Source organism: Larimichthys crocea, chromosome XXI (genome assembly GCF_000972845.2).
Source record: "Larimichthys crocea isolate SSNF chromosome XXI, L_crocea_2.0, whole genome shotgun sequence".
In the NCBI taxonomy this organism is placed as follows: Eukaryota; Metazoa; Chordata; class Actinopteri; family Sciaenidae; genus Larimichthys; species Larimichthys crocea.
The window spans coordinates 2522337-2550291 of NC_040031.1; the positions used below are offsets into that span (position 1 = coordinate 2522337).

The window sequence follows — 27955 nt, forward strand, 5'->3', positions numbered from 1 at the left end:
AGCAGTTAAATAGAACCAGTAACATTAAAAATAAAAAACAAGTGGCAGTGAGGTAACAGTGAAATATGAGATAAATTTAGTTTTGAAATAAATAACAGTTAAATAGAACCAGTAACAGTAGATTAAAAACCAAGTAACAGTGAACTGTGCAGTATGTAAATCAAAGCCTTATACAGAGTTTAGCTGGAATTCAGTGAGGAGTTGTACAGGCTGATGCTCACAGGTAAGAAAGACTTCTTATGCCTCTGACTGAAGGTGCTCCTGAGTCTGTCCAGCAGCTCATGGAGTGGGTGGGAGTCATTGTCCAAGATATCCTGCACCTTAGACAGCATCCTCCTTTCCGACACCACATTCAGCGAGTCCATCTGTACCCCCACAACATCACTGGCCCTACGGACAAGTCTGTTAATCCTGTTGGCTTCAGCTACCTTCAGACTGCTGCCCGAGCACGTAACGGCAAAGAAGATAGCACTGGCCACCACCGACTCGTAGAACATCCTTAGAACCGTCCCACAGATGTTAAAAGATCTGAGCCTCCTCAGGAAATAGAGGCGGCTCTGACCCTTTTTGTAGAAAGCTTCAGTGTTCTTATTCCAGTCCAGTTTGTTGTTCAAAATTTGCATATTTAATACAGCTTCTATGACATCATTTTAAGCATAGAAGTAATCTCACATTAGATACCAGTTGGCTTAGAGCAGTTGAGCTCACTCTGCCATCCTGACTTCACATTTCTATCAATCTGACAAAGGCTGAATGTGGCCTTAGTTATTAACTGCTTAGCTGAAGAAGAAACTGGAAACCCATGTAACATTTTTGGTCTTAGTGGTGGGTGGTGTGCTAGAGCCCTACTTTAAAAAGTGTTGGGGCAGATGGCTCAATCCTGTTGTAATGCACTGACATCATGTAGGATACTGATATCGATTTTTGGACAGCCTGCTAAACTTTATATCTTAAGAAAGAAAAGAAAATCCAACACAGGAAGTAAGATGAAACAGAGATATTGTAGTTCACCAAGCATACTTTATTGACTCAGCTCATACGAAGGTCACAGAGGAGTTACTGGAAAGCTATAAACATCATCGCCTTCAAATTAAATACATGAAATGTTCTGAAGTTACTTGGCTTTGTGAATCTGACTTTAAACACACAAAAAACATGATAATGTCATACTGGTGAAAATACACAACCAAAACAACTTTCATGTCATCATACTCTCTCTGTATGCCAGACTCCGTATCAGCTCAGTTATTTTACACTCTTCAGTATTTGAAATGAGACACAAAAAAGATGAATTTAACAGACGCTCCTTGGCAGATGAACATCTACTGTGCTGCAGTGAAACAGTTACTTCAGTTAGTGGACACTCTTCTCATAAATAGTTTGATTACAGACTGAATGCATAACCGTTAAGCGCTACACAGGGACCTCTTACCTTTCCTCAACCTGCCTCGCCCAGTTCTACTTCAGTTAATGGTTTCCTACATTTCCCATAAGGCTTTTAGTGAAACGATCGCATTAACATATTCGAATATTAGACCACAACTTTGTCATCTTAAATAAATATAAAACCATCGTGGGGAACAGTGGATTTTTAGGGGAATAAAAAGAAAAATTCTAACATGTCACAATTGGAAAACTCTTAACTGCACAGATCACAAATCCGTCAGTTAGCAGTTCAGCTGACATTAGATTTGTAGACGCCATTTCTCCACAGGAAGGACGTGACCAGGCGAGGTTCCTCAGGAGTAGAACTTACTGTTGTTTATCTTCTTTTCTCTTGTACTGAGTCATTAAAGAAAGAAACAGCAGGAATAATTAATGACATAACACATTACAGAGTTTTCCCTCCACACCCTGAAAGTTTGAGGCTAACTTCTGTTTCTCGCTGGTGCTGGCCTCTCTCATGAGGAGGTTCTGCGGGACGGCGGAGCGCTGAATGTTGGTGTGTGTCTCGTATAGGAAAGGTTCGCTGCTTAGCTCGGACTGCTTTTTCTTCAGCTGGCTCGAGGATGAGTACAGTTCCTCTTCTGCTTTCTGTAAGACGAGAGTCACATGATCACAATCACAGGATCCATGCTGAGGTCACATATGTGTAAATGTGTTTGCTTACCGCTGCTTGCTGTACATTAATGTAGACCAGCAGAGAGGCTAACTCTAAGTTTTCACTGTAGCCATTTTTTAGAGGAACAGACCGGTAACCTGTTGGAGCAAATAAACAACAAAAAAACGGTTAAGGGTACAATATCAACCAATCATACCAAAACTACACAAATAAAGGACCACGCTGGTGTTTTTTTTTTTTGGCTGTGAAGTCATAAAAGGTCCATTCTGGGCTACTGTAGAAACATGCTGGTTCAACATGGGGGATCTGCAGCATCTGTAGATATAAAAGGCTCTTTCTAAGGTAACAAAAACATAATGATCCACTGCAGCTTCAGTATATTTTGTCGGTGCCTCTATACTAAGTGTTTAGTTTTGATGAACAATTGAAAATTAGGAATATGCATCATATAGCTGTAATATCACAATAATGCTTTAGAAATAGATTACATGTAATTCCTTCATTATTACCATACGCCTCAAAATAAGTTAAATGCACCTAAATGCATTGAAAATAAATCAGATAGCAGTCTTTGTGATCTTTAGCTGGAGATGCTGAATGAAGTTCATCACAGTGAACTTGACAGTGTGTCTGCTTTTTTGTGGTCAGAGGTGTTATTGTTAATAATACAGAGCAGACTTTGTGGCAGACATTATTACAACATTAAAAGCAGACCTTGTGTTTACTGTGATGGAACAATTTTGTGATGGAACACAGTTTCTTTTTATTCAACACCAGTGGGAGAGATTTAAATCAAATTCAAAACACTACTGGATTCTTTGGAAAATAGCTGGAGGTGAAACTATGATACAGTATGTTGTTGTTCACATTTGAATTCAATGATTTCTCTTTATTGCACATGGCATCGGAATAGTCTCAGAAGAGGTAACAGATGCGGTAAGTCTAGAGTGGAAGAGTCCTGCTTCTATAGTAGTAAGTAACACTGCTTTATAATCAGTACTGCATGAGTCATGTCAACAGCTGTTCCCCAGTTCTGTGCTATACAGTGTGTATGTGTTAGCACCTGAGCGAATGCCTTTGACAGGAAATGTGGCCTGAGCCAGGAAGTTGGGGTCTGAGAACATGTCTTCCTCGTTGACCACAAAGCGCAGGAAGGTGAGTTCAGGCTCGCACACGGTGAAGACTATAGGCTCTGCTGGGGCTTTCCACACCGGGTTCAGACCATTATCACCTGCAGTGGGTAGAACAGCATCATTTTCTGACACGACCACAGAAGAATCGCTCACTTCTCGCTTATTTCTCGGTTTAACTTCCACTCCTCTCCACCTCCTGCTACACCCTTTTGCTTACGATACACGATGGTCTTGAACTTCTCTTCTGAGTATCCGCACAGCTCGACCTCCACGAATGGGCTGGCGATGCTGCGGCCGGGCTTAGGAAGGTGTCTGGCAGCAATTACCTGCAGGAGACAGTAGACTGGTGCTATAAACTTATACACTGTAAACGAAGCTCAATGCAGATACACTTAATCCTAAACCTAAATTCATTTTAAAGCAACCTCATGATGGTGTGTATGTTGGCCATTAAAGTCCATGTAAAGTAAGAATAAATTAATCTCTATCTCTGCTATGGTTACAGGGGTATGCTCAGGGTGGCCTCAGCGTGTCATCGAGCCACCCTTTAGGGCCGCCCAAAAAATCCTGGACTGAAAAACTGGTAAAAAACAGTTTTAACCTCTAACTCCACGTTTCAGTAATATGTCATTTAAAGTCTTTTCAGCAACATATTTATTGTATTTTAAAAGAAATCTCAGATCTCAGCCTTTACACAGACTTTAAATGTGTGTGTGTGTGTGTGTGTGTGTGTGTGTGTGTGTGTGTTTGTGTACAGACGTACCCTAACCACAATGTTGTACTTGACCTTCTTCTCCTGCTGAGGGTCGTAGCTATCGTAACGCATGAACTCCGGCTGCAGCACATAACCTGTACGTCCATTCAGACTGAAGAGGGCGCTGTTCAACTGGGTGTACTTATCTGTTCGGACACATCACATTGAAAATCTAAGTGAAACACGAAGGGATGATGGAAATAAACTGGTCACAACAGCTGGTTACACGAATCCAGATCAAACACCAGCAAGTACTGTCTGCTCTGCCTCTCCTCGTCCTCTTTCCCACATCAGGACTACCATTCTTCCCCCTGGCCTTTCATTTTCTATTTCTTTTGTCAATCTCCAGTGACTATATAATGGATTGTCACTGTCGTTTGTCCAAAGGGCTATTTCACTGAGCACAGGTCACAGTCACAGATGGAGCTTGTGTAACCAATCTCTAATACACAGAAATGGATGGATAGACAAGAGTACTGTATAAGCTCTCCAACATTTTCCTCCACAGTTGTCCTTTCATTGGGCTCAGATAAAACACTGTACCTGCAGTCTGGAAGTTGAGAGCCACCATGTGACAGCCAACAGCCCACAGTGGGTAAGGGTCATAGTTGGAGGACTCCACACGCTGACCTTTTGGGTAGATTCGACTCAGAGCTTTGCGGTTGTACTGCAGGAAGTCTCTGGTGCGACTCTTTCCCGGCATCTTGTTCTCCACGAAGGAGCGTATCTCTTTGTAACTGTAGCTGTCTAAAGACAGAGAAAAGAGCTGTGATTTGAGAGGCACAGAGGCAGCCACCACGTATCAACGAACCAAAGAACATCATCGAATATCTTTAGTTAGAATGTTGTTAGCTGGTTGTTGCAAGTTATCTTAAATCCCACATTCACCCAAGCAAAGAGGAGATACCTGCCCTTATATCTACCTTCTGTCTACTGAGGATAAACTACATTAGCGGGCCCTACTGGCTTGAAAGACAGTTTGATCTTAATACCATGGCCTGCTCAGTAGTTGAGACTTGTTCCACAAGCCTTACAATTAGCATCCCCTCTTCTACGTGTAACTTTCCCATGCATAAATCATGTCCCTTGACCGAAGACGACAAGGTCATCGAGTCGGCACCCTCACAATAACTGGTGTTCTGCACAGTCATTACTACCTGCATCTATATCCATCAGCTACCTCACCTCAGTGAGCAATAAAAGTGAGGTGATGTTTATAACATCAGCAGCAAGCACCATCAGTGTTAACACGTTAAAGGCGGCTTAAAGGTAACATTAGGTCAGGGTTGGAGAAACAGCAACCTTACTAGATTTATGATGACACAACCTGATATCCACTTAATGATTAAGACAGTGAGTGTTTTAGAATTTTTAGACTAAACAAATGATATGATATAAATAAGTGACTTGTGTAATTAAATGCAACTAACATGCCAGGATAATCAAGTTGCTTGTGGATGTATGGTTATGTATATTTCAGAGAATCTCTAAATTTAGATTTGTGTAACAAAGGAAGCTGTCTAGTCTTTAGATCTTTCCTTTTTGGTCACATCCTGTTTGTCAAAGAACTTTTGAATTGTGGTCTGAGAACAGTGAAAGTAGATGCTTACTGAATAAGTTGTGGTCAAAACATTCAGTTTTTCCTCTACAAGTAGGAGGTGTAGCTGCACAGTGCACAACGGAGGTAGTGAGCATAACGGTCTGCATTTACATGAGAAACTTAATTTCTATTTCTGACGAATTTCTGCAATACACCATAACAGGCTCACAAAATTCGGAACAATTGGAATTTGGAACTTCATATTAGAGATGAAATATTAAATGTCACAGCTAAACACAGCTTTTCATATATATTAAAGGACTGTTGGAGAACAAACAACAACTCACCATAGCTTCACTGCTAAGTCAAATACATGATTTTCTCACCTCAGTACCTGTAAACTGTATTACTAGGTAGGTATATAAGTAATGTAATATCGATTTGTTGATGTTATGCAGTAGAAATAGAATTTCCTTGAGTATTAGATCTTATGTAATTGTTTGAAGGAATACTGAAGTACTACTTATAGTATACTGTTGCCCAAGTTTGAATAATTCTGTTTTCAGACACATTACCTTTTATTCCTATTCATACACATCAGGTTAATTGCGGTTTAATATACACTGTGATATGTTTGGAAAAGATTGATCAATAAAGTTTTGAGAAGATTGATTTATATCACGAATAAATCACATTGTCACAATCATTTCATAAGTGGAGGTAAAAATATTTTATTACAACTTCATGGGCAACAGTGTATATATATGAGAAGATTGATACGACCTTCTCAGGACAGAAAACATAAATCTACTGGGAAGAGTTAGACAGCTTGGATGACTGAGACTGGAGACTGGATGCAGAGGGAAAGAGCTAGTCTGGCAAGTTTACTTTCAAACCTTTTTAAAGCCACTTTTTAAAGAATGAAATCTTTCTGGAGTAAACTATAAAAAGGATCTACTCTAAGTTTTACTCCTGCCAAGAGGTTTGATTTTAACATAATACTGATAGTTGTTTTGTCTTCTGATGGCAGACAAACTGACTCCTGAATGACTCTAAACTTGTTTGATTGATTGTTTAACAGACAGATGTGTTTAGCTACGCCTTTATATAATTTTCAAGGACATTCAAATAATGTAACTGGCAGAGAATTGTGCCCTGAATCAGATGCTAATTATACACGGTTGGTAAGTGTAATGTTTATTGCTATAGAAATTTGGCCTAATAATGAGACAATTTACTGTCTCAAACTTACCTATGTGGAGGCAATCACAATATTCACTCCAATTTTAAGAATTACCAGAGTGTGATTCCATCAAGCAAGATGGTCTCGAGTCAGACATGAACTGAGTTACAGGTTACAAAGGTGAGACTGAGACTTTTGTGTGCAGTATATGCGCGTCTGCATGTGTTTACCAAATCGATCTTTTTCCTTGCTGCGCGGCTGACAGTAGACCACCAGGTCCGACATCTCCATGGCAACCTCTGCTTTCTTCTCCACTTCCTCCTGCTGTCTGATCTGAGATTGGACAGAAAAACAACCACTTCCTGTTTGCACAATGATGCTGACAGACCACCAGTGAAACAGCTCCATTGCGGTTATACAGTATGCAGTATACTGTTTAGTGACGCTGACTGAAGGAATGCCAAGAGTGTGCAAGGTTGTCATCAAAGCACAAACAAGGACTTGGAAGCCAAAGACTTAAGACACGATGATTCAAATGATTTTTCTATGTAACGTTACATGGTAGACCACGAATGGCATTGCCATAATTGGATAACTACACTGTCAGTCAATCTCCTCATGATGCTACATGATGGTCTGGAAATTAACAAATAAATAAGATTTCATAAAGTTATATGCTTTTTGTTGGTTTACATTTATTTCACTGAATATCAATAATTCTAATTAATTTTGATTCATTGTCATACTTTTTTAACTTAGGTTAGATACATTGGCCAATAATATCATAACAAGTAATAATAGCTTGTCATTTCTATTCATGACCACCGGGTACTGTAGGTTTGCCTGCAGTATTTTGCGGTGACTTGACTTGGGACTTGACATATCTCAGCCGAGGACTCAACTTAACTTCTTGTTCAAGAAAAAAATGATTTTGGACGTGCATGAGACTTAGATAAAATGACTCTGATGTCTGTGAGATACTGACCTCTTGTACTCTGTTGTACTGCTTGCTCATCTCTCTCTGAGTAATGTCCCAGGCCAACTGGTACCATTCAAACAACTCCTCCAGAGAGCCTGCTGATAGGTCAAACTGTAGACTGTCCTGCTCCATGTCCTGCAGAGTCAACACGTGGGGCTTCATATATTTACCATTCTTCACTAGAAACAAGGAGGGAGGAAAGGGAGCACAGTGAGGGATGGCAAAGGATGCACAAATTCCATATTTACATGTACATGTAAATACATGTTCCTATCCCATTCTGTATTTTGGATTCAGTCCATTGACTTTTCTAGATTAGCATTTAATGATGATTAGAATGGTGTTTCATGTAAAAATCATGTTAATTGGAAAGCTGTGTGAGGCTCGCACAGTTTGCCCCAATATATAATGTTAACATTAATATATAATGTTAATGTTGTAAACTTTTAAGGTATCCATAGAGCTCTCTGCATTTCAACTGTGACCTATGCAATGAAGGCAAAACGCCTTTGGGGTTTATGACCAGTTACATGTGCACAAGATACACACAAAAGAGGAAACTGACGAGTTCATGCACAAGCGCAGAGATGACAAAATACACACTGAATGGTTTCATGCTGCTCTGCTGATTGACAGATTGTGGTAGTAGTGTCAGGAAATGAAGCAATGCGGCAGCGAAGGAACGAAACATTTTTTCTTCTTTTTTTTTTTAAGGGTCATGAACATCAGAGCGTTAAGATAAAAAACTGGATGGCTTTAGACCTGTTGGTTAACTGAAATGGTCACATTTATCTGACATTTGTTCACTTTTTGTTGCTTGGTTAATTAGTTGTAACAATAAGGAAAAGTATCATCAGCATATCAGGTGTGCGAATGTCAAGCATCAGACACTAGAATAACTCACAGTTCTGGACAGAGCACTTGGAGATGTCCACAACACCTTTGCATAGTTCACCTAATGGATTGTCTTCCATGTCCTGTAACGCACACAAAACACACACATACGTTATTCCAGTGAATCTTTAGGCTGATTAACCTTGAGTTAAATTATAACTCAAATGCTCACCTGTTCTTTGGTCTCAGGTTTGGTATTGTTGGACACTTCCTCCACATAATTAGATGGGAAGAACAGCTGCACCTTTCCACCATGGTCACCTTTCCACCTATAGAGCGTAAAGGGCTATGAAACATCCTGTTTGTTCTAATGCTAGTAATCTATACATATATGTATGCACAGTAATGACTAATCCCTAAAATATGACAAAGACTCTACCAATCCTTGATATATCCTGTTCTTACCCGTGTTTGTGTGTGTGTGGACTCACCATCCATCATTCTCCTTTGATACATTGTGTATCAAAGCTCCTTTACAGAAGCTGAGCTCATCTGGCCTTTTAGCTTGGTAGCCATACACAGCCCTGACTGTATTTTGAGGCTAAAGGAGACGAACACACACACAATCATGAATATATTTATCAAAGGAGACTACACAAGATCATGGTATAGTCGTGTATACACACCAGTGTTGGTTCAATCTCGTTGGGTTCCACGTATGTCTTCATCTCGTACAGAGAGGCACATCCTTTCTCCTGTGAAGCATAGTCTACTGTTAGCACAACATGTAAATACAAACGCTCTGAAGACATCATAAGCCATGTTTTTTTTTTTTAACTACTACTTGACAGTCTAGAGAAGGAAATGTCTCGCAAACTATTAGATGGATTGCTATGAATTTTGGTTCAGCCATTCACGTCCCCTTCACAAACTGTAACAATTGTAATTTGTCATTTTTCTTCTAATCATCAAGTCAAAAATTTCAGCAAAACTATTGACATCAGTATCAGCATCTCTCAAATCTGTGCCGCACAGCCTGACAGAGTGTTCTCTGTTGCTCTCATCAGCTCCTCATAGCCTAAACGCTGAGGATTTCTTATTGAGTTTATTAAAGTTTTGAGTTTTACAATATGTATGTTTGATTAATTTAATTTGTTCTGAGTTTTGTTGGTTAAATGTTGATAAAATATGTATGTTCATGTCTCAGTTTTTCACTGTGGGGATTCTCTACATTTTCTCTGGCCTTGGTATGTGTCCTACAGTAACTCACCGTGCTGAAGCGATCCACCATCTCAAGGGTGACTGGGTAACGTAGCTTGATCTTCCGATATAGCGGCTTCTTCTTGAAGTAGTTGACCAGCTCCACTAGGCTCTCAAACTCTGTAGTTGTTCCCAGCAGGTACTTGTTGCCCTCCTTCTGGATTCTGCAGTGTTTAACCTTACCATCACCTCTGAAAGATAGATAGATAGATAGATAGAGAGAGAGAGAGAGAGAGAGAGAGAGAGAGAGAGAGAGAGAGAGAGGGAGAGCTTGATTAGTAGAAAACAAAACACACACAAAGCAGGAAAAGAGAAATAAAGCCATGAGCATCACTGTACCTGAATGTGATGGCGAAGGAGTCGAGTTCTCCTTCTCTCTGTCGGATGAGGAAAGCTCCATCTCTGGGAATCCTCAGCAGGTAATCCTCAGCCTGACCTCTGCTCAGATTACTGTAGAACCACCTGCACAACACACACACACACACACACACACACACACACACACACACACACACACACACACACAGACACACACAAGGACAGTTACATTATGTATGTGTGTGAAGATGATTTAAAATACGACTGATCTCTAATTTTGTAAATGTGCACACAGGTAAGACTGTTCCATCTACACAGCACCTGGGAGAGTGAATTTGGTGGGGTAATTTAAGAGGATGCATGGACTAAATGTCTTCAGACTATACATTCCTGCTCAATGAACTCAAGGCACCAGTTAATCCTGTGTTAGGTCATACACAGACTCCATTTTTCATGTGTTAAACTACATTCATTCTACCCTTTCTTAGCACCACTCTGTATTAAATGCAAACAATCTGATGGGACACTGGCTCATATGTGTTGTTTCTTTACCAGACTCCACAAATTTTGGTCAGAAGTTTTTGGGTTGTTACTGCGATGTTTACCAGCACGATCTTTCTACTGACCCATAAACAACCATTCTTAGCTTGATTCACACGTCTGTCCACAGGTCTTAGGGAGCAGAGATGTGGACTTGACTTGGGACATGTTTGAGACTTGGACTGTAAACCTGAAGGATAAACACTGACGTGACTGTCAGCTAAAAGTTTAGAGGAACTGCTAAACTACGCTGGACATTTAAATTAGTAAAACTGATGCAAAGGTGTCCAGTAGTGAGAGTGAGGCCACAGGCTCATTTTTTCAAGATTTAAATGGATTTCTACGCTAATGTTGTGCTGTACTATTACTTAAGATTCAACTATAGAAACTCTGACACTACAACTGTCAGTTAGAATAGTCTAAACATTAATTTGCTTGAATGAAAACAGTTTGTTCAGTTCCCAGTGATGTATCAGACTTATGTTGGTTCATATATGACAAACCCTTCATGTAGATGTGGGTTGGGTTCAGGCACAGCGTCCGTGAGGCGCAGTTCAAAGTCTTGGCAGCGAAGCGGGTTTTCTCTGTAGTGCTGAATCAGGGAGTACACGCTGGGAAAGTGCAGGTTTGGCGTCAGGAAGTAGAAAGTGTATGCCCCCTCTGAACCTGAGCGAATGCGACAGTGCTGGACCCTCCCACTGCGCCTGAAATACGTGCAGAAGTGTACGCGTCGTGCGTTAAAGGTAAATATAGTTGCTTAAAATATATTACACAATTTGTATGATTTAAAAGCAATAAAAACTTAGATATGAGTACCAGAAGGAGAGGGTGAAGTCTGTGACATAAGTACCACTGACTCGGACCAGGAAGGTGCCATCTCTTCCCCCGGTCTCTGCACAGTAATCATGGATCAGTCGCTCGGCCATCAGCCTGCCCTCCTTCATGCAACCGTGAAACCACGGCTCTGAAGTGTGCAGGTCCTGGTACTGTGAAAGACAAGAATAACACATACACATTTGTTTTATGACAACACAACCAAGGCGTAGGATCATGGATTAATGGACTGATGATCTTTAAGACACAATTTTAACCGTGGACATTCTGCACACTTAAACTTTTCTCCCTCTCTTTTACCTTCCTGATATCTTCTTCCTCCTGCTCGTACTCCTCTGCATAGTACAGCTTGTCATCAGAGATCACACAGTAGTGCTTGTTCCATCGCTAAGAAAGGGAAATGAAAATGTACATGTTAACTTCACATGCAAACAAGTTGCTCACACTTTTCAGACCAAAACATAACCGTCTGAATTCTGAAATTACTCGCTGAAGTTTAAAGCGGTAGTGCACACTTAAAGGTCCAGTGTGTCAGATTAAGGGGTACGATTTAAAGAAAATGGCAGAAATGGAATACAATATTCATAACTATATTTTCATCACCTGTTTTTGTTTTTGTTTTGTTTTGTTACCTTAGTATGAACCTTTTATATCTACAGATGTGGCAGGTCCTCTTCCAGAGTCCACCATGTTGAACTGCCTTGTTTCTACAGTAGCCCAGAATGGACAAACTAAACACTGACTCTAGACAGGGCTGTTGGGGCTTTTCAAGCATTTAATGGTCCCTATAGTTTCTTCATGTTAGGAACGAGGCTAGGGGGTTGCAATCAGCAACTATAGATGCCCCTAAATCCTTGGAATGAACGCATATATGCTGGTTTGAAAATGACTCAATGCACAATCTTCTGTTTTAAAGAACATTAACATATTTAGAGGTGGGCGGTCCACTTCCTTTAGCCTCTTTAGATGCACCACTCACGATTCAAACTATTTTTTGCTAACCGTCTGCCTTTTCTATTTTGGCGCTATGGTTCAGACTTGTGCTTTTGATGTTCTCTAGAAGCACCACCAGATTATTTCCCTTGATGATAACCCTGTGATAAGCAGCAGGGCGACACTCAACACTCAAACACTGACAGAAAAAATACCAGAGAGACTCTCTGAGCTGCAAGCTTAGCTTACACAGGAACCACAAAGAAACTTTATCAAACAGCCGTGAATGTGCTTCTAGTGACTGCCGGCAAACTTTCTGTGTTTCAAGCACGGACACAGAGGACACAGTCTGACAGCAGCTTCTCACGTCTGGTCAGCTTTGGTCAGTGCTGTTGCTGCTACACCGAGTGGCTCTATCTCTATCTCACACTGGTCAGTGTCTCTTTACGTCCTGTGTCACGCACAACATAGTTGGATCAGCAGAGCTATAAAAGTGTAGCTACTTCTGCTACTATTACTGCTGCTTACAAATCTGTATTTGTGGTTCTAACAAGAGATCAGAGAAACATCACTGTTATTTTTTTATTATTATTTTTTCTTAAAATGGTTTTAAATAGGCAGCTGAAAACGTCTCATGTAAATCACCTTATGCTGCTGTAATAACCAAAATGTCCTCACAGATGTTACAGTTTCACATCATGTCACCTTAAATACTTCACTGATGGTTTTGTTGCTTTGTAATTTAAACCTCTTTTACATTAACATACTTAAAGCCAAACAGGAAAACCCAGAGACAACTAAATTAATTGATAACCAGCTTGATCACAAACTAGTTTCTTTGTTGTTTTTCTTTTTATACGGGCCCCATCTCACCCCTCTGTCAGTACCTGGTCCACTGGGTCCCAGATCTCCAGGTCTCCTTGTTTCTGGCCCTTCCTGAAGTCTTTACTGATCCCTCCTCCTTCCACACTGAGCTTCTTGTGCTGCACATAGACAACAAGGGGAACACAGTCACAGCCACTAGTAGTGAGAACACAACAAAACAAAACATTTCCTCAGCGATGTAACACTTCCAATGACACATCCGCATGCACACATTACCTTGAGTATGATCTTGCCTTTCAGCTGTGTGGGTGAAGGCAGCTGCTCAGCCATCTGCTCCACGGGTTCAGTCAACAGTTTGTCTCCGAACACTTCTTTGAAGATACGAGCCATCTGACGCTGCTGATCTAAAGGGCAATGCTCCTCTATGGAGAGGATCACTGGGAAACTGAGAAAGAGAGGCGTTGTAATCAAGATGTGCTTGAGAAATATGACAAAAAGAGAAACAAGAGCATAAAGGGCTGTAACAACCTTCTCTTTAGTCAAAAAACAGTTCACAAAATGCCAGGAACCAAAAAATGTTCAAATGTGAAATCAAATTGGAACAAACTCAAACTTCCAGTCCTCACTGGATCGTAGTCCTATTCACAGTTTCTCTCTGTGTCCTGTTTAGAAGCTAATTTATTTTGTGCCAGTCTAGTTCATTTGTTTGTCTGCCAGTGAGACTTATCTGCCTGCCCGTCTCACCATCAACAAAGCTCACCAGCCAGCTCTCATCCTTTGGATTTCCTCTATCCCCTCTGTCATCTCTCTGTTCCTTCTTCTTGTTTCACTTTACCTGCCTAGACATTCAGACCTGGATTCTGCCCAGTAAAACCACAGCCCTATCTCTTTATCTATGTGTGTGTGTGTGTGTGTCATAAAATCACAGACATAGTAGCAGTATTTTTTTGTGATTCTTACTCTGATGCAACAAATGCGTGTTCATTAATAGCTTTGACCACATCCTCAAACTTGATCTTGGTTGTCCTGGTCCAGCCGTGGTAGATGATTGGTTCCCCGGGACCTTCCCAGCAGTCCACTGGACAGATTCAACACCACACACGCATGCACACACAGATAGACATACAATGGTCCAAAACGAGAGCAGTGCTTTTAACGTAATGCTCTAAATGTGAAATAAAAAACATCAGTGATCTAAGTGTAGCACAGCGGGGCTGTTATATACTGACATTCAACGCAGCGGCATCCCAGACGCAAACAGCGAACATAAGCCTCTGTGGACGACTCACTACGAAGCTGATCACCAGTCAGGTAGCTGTTGAAGAACACACACACAACAGGAGACACGTTAAATGATATATATGTCACAAAACTTAGATCTTGGTCATGTCTCTGCTATGGAGCTCATGTTTTAGTCATCATGTTTATGGCTCTATACATAGTTGACTAAAGCGTTATGAATCAGTCACTAAAAAACTTTTAGCATGTCAGGTGACGGAAAACAAATCCTGCTTGGATGTAACTTTTTAATCCATGTCTTTTCTGATGATAGAAATGTTGATGAAGTCATTAAAGGAGCACTTTGCAAATTTAATATTGTAGCAGAAAGTTGGCTGACTCACGGGTGACATATAAAAAAAATAGTTCAAATCAACAGAGAAGAAGATATCCCAAATTTGCGTCCCTAGAATGAGTCAAACTAAAAGAATTTTAGCGATCACCAATTAAAATTGTAAGTCACTACACGCCAAACTCCAAATTGAACACTGACCAGTTTTATCCACTTCTTAATTGCTGAGTGTGTTTCATGTATGTTGCTGGTTTACTGCATGTTACTTGATCTACTTTGTGGCGTCATACTGACGTGTTGTGTGAGGAGCTGATCCAGTAATGGGACAGAGGGTTGTTCATGTCCAGGTTGCTGATCTCTGAGTACTTCTCGTCCCATATGGAGTTCTCTTTGGAAAACAGGAAACTGAGGAACTAGAAGAAGAAAATGCTTACAGATTTAAGTTAACACTCATTATTTGTGCGACTCATTTCAACAGTGATAGATGCTTTCGGTTTTATAACTGCATTAACTGCATCTCTGCAAAGAATAATTTTCTGCCATAAAACAATGTTCATACTGACAGTTTTAATAACGAATAATGAAAACACTCTGCATGCAGTCTGTTACATCTTTGCATGTTTTATATGTCTGTCGCGCACAGGCACAGAGCAGAGCAGAATACCTCGCTGACGGTGAACTCGGGATCGTTGGTTTTTCTCATGGTGTCGTCAATGAAAGTGGTCATCAGTTCTCTGACCTGGTTCAGATCATTGGCCCAGGGTTCCTGAGAGATGAAGAGACACAATAGAAGAAGAAGAAGAAGAAGAAGAAGAAGAAGAAGAAGAAGAAGAAGAAGAAGAAGAAGAGAGAAAGATATTAAAGCCATTGATGAATTATTACATAATGACTGGCTGCATATAGGTTGATGCTAATATTTGAATAATAAGCATCTAATCAGAATAAAAATGCCTCATGTAACCACTTCAGTTGAAAGAGACTATCCTTATCCAAACAACGACGGGTGGTGTAAACCTTTGATGATCCCTTTAATAGGAAAATTTGATCTCCTAATAACTATGTGAACACTTAATCAGACCAATTCTCTCTGGTTGAAATCAATATATTCTTTCTGCACATGCTGCACAAAATCCAACTTCAACCTTAATTTCCACATCACATTGCAAAGGTTTCACTGTCACGACATTTTAAGGGTAAATCAGTTGTTTGGCAGGCACAAAGCAGCAGACAAAAAATGAGTCAGGCACGCAAAGTTTCAACAACAACTCTCTTGTCTGGTGCATTAATCATTCACCGGAGCTTGTTTTACCTTTTGCTGGTAGACGAGGAAACGCTGGAAGTCATGGAGCAGAACTGCTGAGGCGTCAGGTTTATCTGTGTTACTGTATAATAGAAGAGAGCAAACACACAGTCACACCACTCTGGCTATCTTTACAGGCTGAGTTTTATTCACTGAAAATAAAATGGAGCAAAGATGAGAAAATCAAAAGCTCACCCCAGAATAAAAGCACACGATTCTTTTTTGAACTCATCAAGGATCTGAGTAAAAAAAAATAAAAATAAAAAATGAATCAAATGCTGGTAAAACTTACAGTATGTACAACATATATTTACTTTATTGTGATCAATTTAGACTCACTTCATTCTGTTCAAACATTATATGATTGTACAATTTATGAAACTGCTCAAAATCCAGGCGGTCTTTCTTAGATCCCACTTCCTGTCAAAGCAGAACACAAGCAGTGATGGAGACATTGTTAATCTCATTGTGGAATAGTTTCTTTGTCTGTATCTTTGTCTTTAATGTTAAAGTAGGTTTAATCATGGAGTTGTGCTTCAAAGGCCTGAGAGAAAAGAGATGTATCTTTAATTACACACAACAATAACTTTTCATGGATAAAAGCAGAGTACCTGGAATCTGTCTTTGAGAACACGAGAGCTGGGGGCCTTGTAGTTGAGCAAAGGAAGGAGAGCCTTCAGCTCCTTCATGGAGATGCTGGGAGGAACAAAAAAAGACATCATGTGCCATCGTTCTCTCATACTCTTGTTGATCATAATACAGGTTGTTTCACAAAGAAAATACTGTTTAAGTAAGTAACCAGATCTACATGTTTATGTACACAGTACCTGTTTTTTTTCGTCTGGTTGACAGAATACATCTGCTTCCTCAGCCAACTGTATGGAAAAAACACAGAGAGACCAATGACTGGATGAGTCTTTATTATTAATGAATGAATATGAATGTTTGTGTGTGTGTGTGTGTCTACCTCTCTATAAGAACCGGAGTCGGCGCTGCCAGTGTCTCTTGCCTCAGCAATTCTAGTCCGATCAGCCATTTTTGTGCCTCTTCTACACAATCAGCTGTAAAATGAGAAACAAAGACAGTATCACTGTACTAAACAGCGCAATGGATCTTCTTTTCAAAACATAACGGACATCAGATCTGCTGTTTAGGAAATACTTTGCCTTTGAGTTCTCTTTGTTTGCACGAGGACAGTCGGTCGACATTTCGACACACTTCCTGGTGCAGTAAACAGAACAGTGAACAGAATCTATACTGCAACAAAGCACTTCAGAAATTCAAAAGAAAAGAGCACGCAAAGAGTTCAGAGGCTTTGTGTAATGGAAAGAAAAATGGTGACAAACTGAGATTTATAAGCATGAAATTAAAATGAAACTACTAACTAACTAACTACCAACAACTATGCACAGACATCGGGAGTAACAGATTACAATTAATGGCATTACGTAAATTAGGATGCGAAAAAAAGGTAACTGTATACAATTACAGCTACAGAAAAAGGGGAAATCAGATTACCGATACATATATATAAAAATAGGGATTACTTTATAAAGAACGATATACTGCCATGATCCATACAGCATACACATGTGCAGAGGCACAGTGCAGACACATTACAGCACTTCACAACACTTTCACTGGGTAGAAATTTCACTAATGTATTTTGGTTTTGACGCAGAAAAGGGGAACAGCATCACAGTACAGTGCAAGTTCTGCCTTACAGCTGATGACATTTTATTTGAAGAAATATTTAAAGATGGGAGTCGACCTGTAGATCTGTCACTATAAGTCTAGAGGCCACTGCCTGAATGGCTTAATGAAAAGCATGTTTATTTGGTACGTATACTTTCCATTTTTAATGGGTAACAGCTTTTTTCCATCTTTATTTGATAGTGCAGCTGCAGGCAGACAGGAAGGGAGAGAGGGGGGCAGAGAGGGGATGATGAGAGGCAGCAAAGCGGGGAACATGCTCTGAACCCTGGGTATACAACTCTCTCCTGGAAACAGAATAGTTTTCATTTCATGTAGATCTTTAAGAGAATACTTTAACCCTTTGGTAAAGGTACTTTATTAAAAGTTAAAGTTGGTTAGCCTAGCTTAGCATAAAGACCAGAGGCTAGCCTGTTCTATTCAGAGTGTAAAAACCTGAAAAACGCAATTTGTGGTTTCAGGTGAAGTTCTGAACAATTTCTTAAACATCGGCACAATAGCTGTGGGCAGCATCCTGCACTATTGTCATCACAGTGAAGTTGCCAGGTTTGATACAATAGTGCTGAACATGAGATCTGGGCGGATGGATAAATTCCTTTGATTTTATAGTTCCAAAATGTTCCTCCCTCCTGAATCACAAACTGTGTTTGCATACGGATTAAACAAACAAGATGAGTTGTGTAAGTGCATAGCTTAACTTTAAACAGAGCCAGGGTAACTCTTTTTCCCATGCATCCAGTCTGTGCTAAGCTAGGCTAACCACATCCTGTCTCTTCCTCTGCACTTCCTCCACACAGACGCTGATATAAATCTTTTGATACCACTTTCTATGACAGACAGATATTAGTCAGCATATTAGACGATTTCATTCAGAAGCTTCTGTTGTTGGCCTTGGAAACATCCCACATATCCAAAGCCTACAAATTTCAGGACTTAAAGTTTTAAGTGTGATTTGAACACAAGGCTAGAAACACACATAGATAAAGAACTCACCTCCCAGACTGAGGGTGTTGAGAACAAAATTTGAGCCATAGAAAATTGTGAAGCAGGTATTTTCATCGTGTTTGTCCTTGCCATCTTTAAAGCGTTCAAAATCCTTGGAGTTCCTCCCTGGACGAACCTCTCTGATCTCAAACAGGTCCACTGAAACACAGCACACACATTTTTTTTTGCAGTTATTATAATGAGGTGATTTACTGTCCATCGTCATTTCTAGGGAAGACATCATTTCGTAGTAAGCATCGCCATTTACACTACAAGAGATAGTTCTTCTTTTCAGTTTCACACACTTTCAGCTCACTACCATTGTTAGTGCGCTTTAGGGCATGGTTATTGTCACACTTTGATGGGCACAAACATGCGCACCAGTACCACACAGTCAAACAGAGGCTTTACAGCTACGCCACAAACCTTCTTGCACCTTACAGCTGCAACGTGATGCACTGAATTAATTTAATAACATGCCTGCCCCTGTATTGCTTTCCAAGGTGTTAGAACTGTAGAATAGCAGCTAGCCAGTGTATTACATAACCTGAAAGTTGTCTCTGCATGATGATCATAATTTCACTGTGGTGGACATTTTCTTGAAGACAAAAAGACAAACAACTCAAGATTTGAGGAGATGATTTTCCAAAATGGCTCCATGGAATTTCATGCTACAGATCTCGAGTGAGAATTTGCAATAGACAGACAATATGAATATTATATTGATCCTCCTAAATGTTAAACCCTCATGAAGAGGAATGTAACATAAGAGGGACTGGCTTGGAAGATAAGAGGTATTATTGAAAATGTGGCCAACAATGCAGAGCCTGAGTGAAGCTGAGGTGAAATAAGTGGAAACCATGACCACCGTGAGATGACGTCTAAATCAACACGTACACTTTAAACCTTAATATCTTCTTGACAGAACAATTTCAAATATATCCATCTACTAAAATTTAAAAACAAAAGATTTCAAGTATCTAGTGGCCAGTGGAGGTATTGCATCTTATAGCACTTGCGCAACAATTTCACCATTCAACCATGGTGATTGCTGCTATACATATTTAACTATGGCACAAAAAACTGTGTATACGTACCACTGAATGCATAATACAACCTTGCTATCTTCACCTTATAAATGAATTTAATTTACTACTTGTTTTTTATTTGCCTCTGAGACTACTGTCATAATTACAGTACAATGACGGGGAATGGGATTTTGATGTCATTTTTAGTTACATTAAAGGCGTCCTGTGGAGTTTTCTTGTATTTCTGTTCCTGTAAAGCCACTGTGATGTCACCCATCGGTTTATTATTGGGTGACATCATCGTTTTTGAAGCCTCAAGTCTGGCACTATGGACACTGCCATCTTGTTTTTTTGGAGCCAGAAGTGACTATATTTGGAGAGTCTGTAGCTGGCAGGTGATGTACTGTATGTTGTGCTGCGCTTGGTTTTGATGTTTCTGAAAATATCTGAGGAGAGAAATATTCAATACAATAACAGAATACTTATTTATATTTGATCAGCCATGCCTAGTTTGACAGTTTGATCTAAGAGTTAGCTAATGTGTTGAGCTGGATGGACTCACTGAAAATAACAATTCACAAGATAGCCACAATTACGGCATAACCTGTTTTATAATCTATTTTACTCTAAATGGAACCATAATTTAGGAAATTAACATCATGACCAGCACATGATTGAGAGATGAGACCATAAACTCATGAGGAAACTGTTTGCCGAGGTAATAGTATCAGTAAGAAGTAGAGTTTTTTCCATGTAAAACTCGATACAATCAGACTTTTTGCAGCCACTGGCGCTGGAGGTTTGGGACCCAGAAGCTCTTCCATTAATTATAATGGTTCCCAAAACACAGTGTATTCCTGAAACCTGACAAACATGTTAAGTACTTTCATTCCTCATAAATGATAAAATATTTTTGAATTGTGCATTGTTGACTTTCATGTTTGCTACTGTGTCGGTGCATTGCTAGCTATTGATCAGTGGAAAGAGAGTGAAACCAGAAGGTATGTCAAGTTGCATCGATGTTAATGCACATGGACGTGTAGCTAAAATACAAACAGAACTGGGGCCTACATGTAAAAACATGTCTTTACAGCCTCACTAGAGGCAGAAAAACTCCACAGGACTAGTGACAACAGAGCTTATGATAAATCTGTTCATCTAAGACGTACTGCATAACAAACAAAAAGCTATACATCATAATTCAATCATCTAATTGTGTAAAAACTTACCACTCACTTTTAATGGTGAGGAGGTTTTGTCACTGTATTTTGAAAAAATTCTACATACTCACAGACACCATCAGTCTTGTCTGCGGTGCGTGTCCATGCCACTTGCCGGGTCTCCATGATGACCTGCACAGTGAGTCGCTCAGCCTTCTGCCGAAACACCGTCATGACCACGCCCATCTCCATGTCCCGTTTGATTACAATCTTCCTGTACTCCGTCATCTCGCCCTGCTGCCCCCAAGAAGCCATCTCTGCAACTGAGACAGCGAGACAGTTAGTTCATTACCTGGAAACTAACAACTGCTGTCAGCGTACAAGGTTTGAAAAGTCGAATCACCTTCATGTGGCTCAATCTGCAGGTGTAGTTTATTCCTCTCATCTTTCAAAGGATTCAGATATTTAGAGCTTTTTACACATTAAGGTCAGCTAAAAAAAAACAATTATTTTTCCTTTCTTGTGTTACTACCAAGGTGAATGTACAGCAAAATACACTCTCAATAAACCGGGTCTGCGGGGCTTTAGGCTCAAGCATGACAGGAACATATTTAGTAACAAACAAACTTACCCATCATGTAATAATTTGACAGGTTGTAAAGAAAAAAAAAAGGCTGTAGGCTTTTGGCACCTTGAAATAACAGCCAGTGGCCTATGAGTAAATGATCTTCCTGTGCCACATTTATGGGTCCTGCATTGGCTTTGAAAAACTGTGTAGGTTTTTTTCACAACCACAACTGCGAACAAGCTTCCCCTTACAGTACTATAAATTCAATTGAATCTTAGGCCCGAGTGACTCAGAAAATCCATAGATCAGCATGGAATGATTTAAGTATAATGATATCTTTGTTTGGGCTACATACACCCATAAACAATGCTGAAAGGGAAGCTTAATATTTCATCATTGTTTCATCATCGATGTTAAATTACTCTAGACTGAAGATGTATTAACTTAAACTCAATCGCTTTGTCTTTTTTCTTACCTTACATATGTATGTGTTGGCATATTTATTTTGTATGGCTTTACATTGCAAATTTCTGTTCATTGTTATCTATTTCTGTTTTAACTTTTTGCTCTATGAAGCACTTTGGGCTGCATGTTTGTATGATAGGTGCAATATAAATTAGATGAATTCATAGGCTTTTGTATCGGTGAGTGTCATACATGCTCATTCCTTTTCATTGTGTTCTCATATTCCTTTAATCTGACTTTGTGCTTGTACCCTTTACCCTTGTAAAAATTCATTCATTCATTTCAAAATAATCGGTGCATGTTTTTGTGTTGTAATTTTCCAGATCCTATGGTGGAAAACCCACAGATATTCTGGCTACTTTGTAACTTGCTTCTGGTTACTATCATATATGACAATGAAAAACAGTAAATCATCATATTCAAGAAGCTGGCACCAGTAAATGTATGTAATCTAACAATTAGCAGATTCTCAAGATATTCACTAGATGTTCAAAAAGACATCTACATTTTCTGTTCATCAACTAATCAACTGAATGATTAATCCGAACCCTAAACCTAACAGCTGATTCATTAACACAACACCCTTAATGTTGATCTAATTGACTGTTTTCAGACCACTCTGCTTCATCACCTCCTGCTCCAAAAATGTCCACAAACTGAGCCCTGTGATGACCCATGATTACTCACTGTGTGTGGATTGTTCTTCAAACAGCAACCGCCCACCAATGTTCTGATGAGTGGGTGAAAGTACATGAAACCATCAGTGTCTCTATTTTTGCTTTGCAATTTCATCCATGTGGTTGAATCACTTAAAGGCAGGTGAATATTTTAGAAGAATAAATTCAGATAAGATATTCAAGAAATTAATAAATAATTACAGATGAATAAAGAAACTTAAGAAATAATCAAAACTATATAAAATATAAAATCCACACACAAGCACTAACATCACATAACCCTTTGCAGACCCTCAAGTTCAAAGACCCAACACAGCATAGTTTGAGACGCTCAAGCTTTACAGGAGCTCACAGACTGGGAGCCACACATGTAGACAGTGGAGCATATATGTTTACTAACATTAAGTAAAAATGTTCAATGACCCATGTCTTTTATGTCTATTTTCAAAAACTGTAAGGATTTCAAGGACCAGGGGAACCATGGTACTGTATGGTATGATTAAACTCATACTGTACAGTACACATACAGTACCACAACTGCTGGTATTCATGAACTAGGAATGCAACACCATCTCTCTCAAGTTATGAAAGTACAGCTATGTATACCATACAATAATATGATGAGTCAGATATAACAATATACACTAGAATATTATTTAATATGATTATTGATTGATAGAACCAGAAAGTATTTGATGATCAGTTGATTAATTCGTACATATGAGAAGGTTAATGAATAGTGCAAATAATCTTTAGTTGCAGTCTGAATCCTGTGACCTATGACCAGTGTGAGTGTTGACAACTACAGTATGATCCTCCCTTTTTTTCCTGCCTTACTTGTGCTGATAGCTTTCAAATCCATGTAGTATTTAACACAAAAGAAGATAAAAGAACAAAAGAACAGAGGGTGAAATATCCCGACTTTTAGTCTGTAGTATGAAAATTCATATGTCTCATGTCTTCAAAACCCCTTTCTAAAAGCTTGGAGACACAACACAACACAACACAACACAACACAACACAACAAGGGGCAATTGTGCCAATTTCCCAGTATTTGACGTCCTGGGAATGAGACTCAGCATTCATCTTTCTTTAGTATGACTGACTCCACTTTTAGACTTTTGTTCATATTACATGAGTAATTGAAAAAACTGATCAGCTACATAGTTTTGAACTGGGACCATCAGAATGTGGATCAAGAAAGTGGTGATAAATGTGTGCCAAACAGACAGATATTATTGTGATATCTATAGAAAATCTGAAAAATGCAATACTTTAAATTCATCTTTAATTTAATGGAAGTGATTGAAGAGGCCCTGGATTATTTACCGAATACCATCATATGTGACAGAAACAGCTTGAAGAGTGACAGGAAATGTGGGGAGAGAGAGACAAAGAGCCACAGGTCAGATCGAACCCTGGGCTGCCGCAGCAAGGACTGAGCCTTTGTACATTGGGCGGATGCTCTATCAACTGAGCTAAATGCCACCCCATCATATGTGTATAATTGACATGATATTGTTATTCCTTTTTATAAATATCACAGTTAATGTCAATAACAATGTATTGCATCACCTATAGTGCCATCTTTAGAAGGCTTCAGTGTGCTAGTCACATATTTAATCAACTTTAGGTAAATATAAATATCTGTGACATCACCAGTGTTTTCAAACTTTGGAAAGTTCCCTTCAAGACAACAGAACATACAAAATAATTAACTTATTTAACTCCCTTAAACAGAGTTACCCTTTAAAAATACTAATTCAAGATGCTTGTACAGACTCTGAGCCCGAGGCTCCCTTGTCTACTGCTTATGTGTGTCCTCTGTGGACGTTTAAAATGGTCACCCACTTTTTCCTCACATACGACAGCAGTATTAATATCAGATGCAAATATTGGAGCTCAGATACATATCTTATTGTGACCATGCTCTCTTTCTGCTCTCAGTTCATTTTATTATTGTCAGTGTCTTGTCTTTGTTTTTTTTTAAAGATTTTTTTTTTTGGCCTTTTTATTTGATAGAGACAGCTGAAGATGCAGGGAGAGGAAGATGGGGAATGACATGCAGGAAAGAGCTACAGGTCGCATTCAAACCCTGGGCTTCTGCGGCAAGGAGTGAGCCTTCGCACATGGGGCGGCTGCTCTACCAACTGAGCTAAACACTGCGCCTTGCCTTTGTTTTTAATACAATCACTTCTCTATGTCAGTTATAGAATAACAATAATAATAATAAAACTGGTTGTTAAAATGAACATTATCTTTAATTTGCCAAGTTCGAAGTTCAACTGTATGTCGCCAAGTTGGCAATGGTTTAGCTTCTCCTGATGCAATGAATTCTTAAGGCTCAAATGGACTGGGAGAAAAGTCATTTAGAAATAGTGTGCACAGACTCGTGCAGTTGAAAGTAGGTCGAGAGGTGGTATGCTACAACACCTAATATTTAACTTGCAAATGACCAGAGAGATATCAAAACAAACTAGTGCCACAGGAAGAGTTCTGTTGAATTAAAATTTAACTAAACCGTGTTATGGAATTTGGAGAGAATTTGGCATATTCTTTATATCTGGATATGATTCAGAGGAAATATAGATACCTTAAGGAATTTCGGAAAAAGTGCTGTGATGCTTCTTATATATAAAAAAAAGGTGTAACAAAAATGTTTAGATAGCTGCATTGACAGATGAATTCCTTGTTTAATATAAATAAATGTGAAATATACTGTATAAACGTTCATTTTCACTAATGCATATAGAAAAACAATATGAAACATTAAAATTTGTGAGAGCTCTTCAGTGCAATGCAGTGAAATTAATGATTAACTGGTTTTATGACACCCTTGTTCCCCTGTTTTTCCATGTTGAAGCTTTTGCCTCTGTGAAGGGACTTTCCCCATAGGGACCACGACCAGCCTTAATTAGACTTACAAATATTTTCACATTGAAGCAGCCATGAGACATAAGACAAATACTGTGTTAATGCAGCCATGTGTGTTCATGTCACGCACGCACAAACACACTGCTTCAACAAAACCATATGAAACGAGGACGTGATGGTCCACTGTGCTGAATTTTAACATGTTTGCTTTGTTGGTGTGACATTCCTTAGATACAGACCGTTAACAATCAACCATATACACTAGAGGAATACTTATCTATACACACACTAACATGCTTCTCTCTTGGCTAAGCTAAATAAGTTCAAGGGAAATTTCATAGGAAGTTCATTTGCTTGCACTGGGTGTTAAATGGCACAATCGGCTGTTCAAAACTGCATAAATTGCATCAGATAAAATAACACATACGACACAGGCAAAAAATTCTCACTGGTTAAAGTAAACCGTGTGTGAAGAGACCAGAAGAGTGGATTACACCGTAGATACAGTGACAACAGTGTGAACTCCTCATATTCTTGTAAGATAAACTTTTTCTCACCACAGTTCACTGACTGCAATTCCGCACAATGTCTACCGTGGTTTGAGAAAGTAAAAAGTAAGCACACGTTTAAGATACTCACATGCATTAGCAGTATTCACAAATCAAAACATTCATTTCAAGTTCATTAGAACATGATTTTAATGTAACTTGTCTTTTAGCCTTTTGTTTTTGTTTTGTTTTTCTAGCCAGATTTTGTTCTCAGAAGCCATAAAAGGGTGAACACCAGCCTTTAATCCAGCAGGTGATGTCCAAATGAATACTACTATTGCTCTGTGTCACAAAAAAGCTAAAACAGAGGTCACCTTTATCCAGTTTCGCCAAACACCTCACTACAGACTCCCACTAGACCAGCTAATTTTAATGACACGATACAAAAATAATAATTAAAAAAAGACAGTGGAAAGTGGAAATTACCTATATATTCCAATATCTACAATTAAAAAAAACACAATAATTAAAAATGAAGCTACGGCTAGGCCAGGTTCACTGTGACAGTCCACTTTGAGAGGCAGCTTCGTTAGCGCTCTCGAACAAACTAGCCTTGGCTCCATCAAGTGATGTTTGAACCAAAGAGATGAGCGTCTCTACATGTAGCTACATTACTGTAACTCCTCCTTTGACTGTAAAAATGACATAAAAACATTTAGAAAAGTGTTTTGTCAGTAGTAGCACTATCTTTGTCAGAAAACTTTTGGCTGCAGAAGTATTTTTAAATAGTTCTTGACAGCCCAATGCTCAAATGGGTCAAGCACCCCTACAAAAATACAAATATCTCAGTGTGACACAATATTATTCATCAGTAGAGCCAACTACAACTTATAAAGTTGAATTAACACCTCCCTAAAAGAGTTTAGACAAAAGCTGAACATGCTAACCTTAATAAAAGTAGTATTTATTTCAGGATTGTTGTATTTCTACCGAATAAACTGACCACGAAGTGTACAACTGTAAAGTTTATTTACAAAAATAAGCAACATGGTTCTGCATAGACCCAACAGGTGGTCACTCTGGGTTTAAGCACATTTAATTTGAAGCATAAATAGAGAGAGAAGAAGAAAAGAAAAAAATTCTCTATAACTTTGTGGTGACATGAGGATGCACAAAAGCTACATCCCTGTGTCACCACACCGCACTTGCTTATGATATCTACTTGGATAAAGCCATTTTTCTTATTTAACCAAGCTTTCAGGTGGTTCCTTCAGAAACAAACAGCCCTGTGCTTCACTCAGACATCGAAAGCAAAGCAAGCCTCCTCCTGTCTGGGCCATTTGAGCCGGTGTAGCCGGTGTTTTAGGATCCATGCGCCTGAGCCTGAGCCTGGTCAGACACATCATTTTCTGTCATCTGCAGCCCAGCAGATACGCCGCCAGCAAAAAAGCGGATTTCCCCTCTTGTTGCTTTAGTCTGTCACACCACAGGCGGTTTAACACCGACTTAAAAAAAAAAATAGACATATATAAGTTTATAACAAAGTCAGACTTACCTTTTTACACGTGAAATCGACTGCGTTGAACTCGACAAAGTTACCGCTTGTTTTCTATCAAATCATGATTTGAAAGTTATGAAATGAAGCTGGAGAGGATGTAGAGTGTTGACAAAAAGGCCAGCCGCAAAACGGTCAGTTCCTCTATCTGTGTGTACAAGGAAGTAAAAGTTAACTTGCATTATAGGCATAGCCTGCAAGTTATAAAAAAAAAAAAAAAAAAAAAAAAAAGGGGCCGGAAGCAAGGACGGTATCTATGCAAACTACACTATGCAAGTGCCATCGGCAGATGAGCTGGCACTTTGTCAGGATGGAGACTAAAACTGAATGTTTTGGACCGAGCTTTACCGATTCTGTTACAGCCTCTTTCTCTGTCTC

The 27955-nt window shown here is 39.3% G+C and overlaps 1 protein-coding gene across 1 annotated transcript; it reads right to left on the reverse strand.

Annotated features, from left to right (window-relative positions):
- Window positions 1–1000: 1000 nt before the first annotated feature.
- Window positions 1001–27750, reverse strand: plcg2 (phospholipase C, gamma 2). Its single transcript, XM_010747679.3, has 33 exons — window positions 27578–27750; window positions 21082–21273; window positions 18772–18921; window positions 17033–17126; window positions 16893–16940; window positions 16677–16761; window positions 16405–16485; window positions 16261–16304; window positions 16075–16147; window positions 15430–15531; window positions 15060–15178; window positions 14425–14510; window positions 14156–14273; window positions 13472–13640; window positions 13258–13353; window positions 11738–11824; window positions 11420–11589; window positions 11107–11307; window positions 10085–10207; window positions 9756–9936; window positions 9172–9240; window positions 8977–9086; window positions 8718–8814; window positions 8556–8628; window positions 7658–7830; window positions 6903–7005; window positions 4493–4696; window positions 3959–4095; window positions 3413–3521; window positions 3126–3293; window positions 2111–2199; window positions 1874–2034; window positions 1001–1782 (listed from the first exon to the last, which is right to left on the reverse strand). The coding sequence occupies exons 2-33, from the start codon at window positions 21263–21265 to the stop codon at window positions 1740–1742; spliced, it is 3747 nt and encodes a 1248-aa protein (XP_010745981.3). The 5' UTR covers window positions 21266–21273; window positions 27578–27750; the 3' UTR covers window positions 1001–1739.
- Window positions 27751–27955: the final 205 nt, after the last annotated feature.